This window comes from Mandrillus leucophaeus, unplaced genomic scaffold (assembly GCF_000951045.1).
Source record: "Mandrillus leucophaeus isolate KB7577 unplaced genomic scaffold, Mleu.le_1.0 Scaffold139, whole genome shotgun sequence".
Lineage (NCBI taxonomy): Eukaryota > Metazoa > Chordata > Mammalia > Primates > Cercopithecidae > Mandrillus > Mandrillus leucophaeus.
In genome coordinates this window covers 2857158-2859821 of record NW_012101354.1, presented here as the reverse complement: position 1 = coordinate 2859821, position 2664 = coordinate 2857158, and the positions used below count along the sequence as shown (strand labels likewise).

Below are 2664 nucleotides of genomic sequence, written 5' to 3'. Positions count from 1 at the left end.
ACTTTGGGAGGCCAAGGTAGGTGGATCACTTGAGGCCAGGAGTTTGAGATCACCCTGGCCAAAATGGTGAAACCCTGTCTCTACTAAAAACATGAAAATTAGCTGGGCGTGCTGGCACACACCTGTAGTCCCAGCTACTTGGGAGGTTGAAACAGAGAATCACTGGAACCCGGGAGGCAGAGGATGCAGTGAGCAGAGATCACACCACTGCACTCCAGCCTGGGCAACAGAGTGAGATTCTGTCTCAAAAAAAAATAAAAAAGAAAAGAAAAAAAAAAAGAAATGAGGTCTCACTATGTTACCCAGGCTGGTTTCGAACTCCTGGGCTCACGTGATCCTCCTGCCTCAGCCTTTCAAAGTGCTGAGATTACAGGCGTGAGACACCGCACCCAGCCTGATATGTCTTTTTACTGCATTTAAACCTACAAGTTCCTTGTCCCTTTTTATTTTCCTTGCAGTTTACTTACTGAAGATACTGCGTCATTTGTCCTGAAGTTTCCAAAGTCTAGATGAGCTACTTTATATTCCAGTTCAATACCGAACTACCTGTAGTTCCTAAACATCATGTTGTTACACTTTTGTGCCATTAGCATAGCTCCTCTCTTTCCTTCTAATATCCTCTTAGCACAGAGCTCTCTAGACAGTGGGCTGTGGAAGCCCAGTGAGGACTCTATGAAGGTTTCCCGCTCCCCAACTTAGCCATACTTACCCACCACAGTTGGCTCCATTGGTACCTAGATGCATTCGGGGTTCACTTGAGGCAAGCTTGATCAGTTCATTCCACTCCTTCTGCCATTCATCCTCTGTGTATACCAGCCCTGACTGTGTGAAGGACAGGCAGGGAACATCGGGCAATTAGAGGCTGGGTTCTAAGAGGCAATACCTATTCTACCTTACTCACTGTTACTCCACTCCCTAATCCCTTAGCACTTGGTTTACAAATTATACTACAAAGTCAAATCTCTTCCCTCTTTTACAGTCAAGATCCATGAACGAATAGTCTATGACTATTACACTTCTTTATCATCCATTCTTTTTTGACCTATTGCAATCTGTCCCGTTTCTGTCCCCCATCCTGCTCACCCACCTGCCACATACCATTTCACCTACCTGATTTTGGTAAAGAACAATGACCTTCTAATTGCCAAATTCAGTGGACCCTGGTTCTCATCTTAGCCTTCCCACGGGTTATTTTCCTTTTTAAATTTTCTTCACCATTAGCTTCCATAAGATTGCTTACTATTTCTCTAAACTCTGTCTGCCCCCAAAACAGTTGTGGTGTGTCAATGATTTTCGCCTTGGTTCCCTCTGGGTGATCTCTTCTACTGCCATAATCTCACCCACTACCATCTGTATGGTATATACCATCTATCTCCAGTCCAGATTTATTAATTTCTTTTCTTTTTTTTTTTTCAGACAGAGTCACCCAGGCTGGAGCGCAATGGCACAATCTTGGCTCACTGCAACCTTCACCTCCTGGGTTCAAATGATTCTCCTGCCTCAGCCTCCCTAGTAGCTGGGATTACAGCACCTACCAACATACCCAGCTAATTTTTGTATTTTTAGTAGAGACAGGCTTTCACCATGTTGGCCAGGCTGGTCTCAAACTCCTGACCTGGTGATCCACCCGCTTCAGCCACCCAAAATGCTGGGATTACAGGCATGAGCCACTGCACCCAGTCTAGACTTCTTAATTTCTATATTCATATATCCAGCTACCTACTGGAGAATGCCACCTGCCCATGGCTACCTCAACTCTGTAGTCAAAATAGAACTCCTGTTTTTTCCCAAACCCACTCTTCTTTCTATTTTCCTACCTTAGTGAATAGTACCAACTATCACCCAAACATCCAAGCTCAAAACCAAGGAATTATTTAATATTCCTCTCTTTCTTTAACCCACCCCACACCTGGATACCTTCGGGTTTTTTTGTGTTTTTTTTTTGTTTGTTTTTTTTTGAGATGGAATCTCGCTCTGTTGCCCAGGCTGTAGTACAGAGGAACAATCTCGGCTCACTGCAACCTCCATCTCCTGGGTTCAAGCAATTCTCTTGCCTCAGCCTCCCAAATAGAAACGCTGCATACAAAGCCTACCTCCTGGCCCCTACCCACTTCTCTAGTCAGATATATCTCACTGAATTAGCTGTAGTTCCTGAAATGTACCGTGTTGTTTTATACCACTGAGCTTTTGTCTAAGTTGTTCCTTCTGCCTGGAGTAGTTCACTTTCTACTGACCTTGTGAACAATTTCTCAACTTTTAGGACAGAACCCAAGTATCATTCCTCCAAATAGTCTCCTATATCTCCCTTGGTAGTCAACCACTCCTTCCTTTGTATCCTCTCTCCCTAACTGCTATAGAGTTGTTTTTTGTTGTTGTTGTTTTTGTTTGTTTGTTTTGAGACAAAGTCTTGCTCTGTCACCCAGGATGGGGTGCAGTGGCATGATCTTGGCTCACTGCAACCTCTACCTCTCAGGTTCAAGCAATTCTCCTGCCTCAGCCTCCTGAGTAGCTGGGACTACACATGCATGCCACCATGCCTGGCTAGTTTTGTATTTTTAGTAGAGATGGGGTTTCACCATGTTGGCCAGGCTAGTCTCGAACTACTAACAGGTGATCCACCTGCCTTGGCCTCCCAAAGTGCTGGGATTACAGGCATGAGCAAGC

At 44.7% G+C, this 2664-nt stretch overlaps 1 protein-coding gene across 1 annotated transcript in view; it reads right to left on the bottom strand.

The window, feature by feature from the left end:
• Positions 1-2664, bottom strand: part of OTUD7B (OTU deubiquitinase 7B) — a 95995-nt gene that overhangs the window by 19016 nt on the left and 74315 nt on the right. Inside the window, exon 7 of the mRNA XM_011973640.1 lies at positions 710-822. Within this exon, the coding sequence (XP_011829030.1) occupies positions 710-822 (113 nt within the window). The remainder of the gene's footprint in view (positions 1-709; positions 823-2664) is intronic.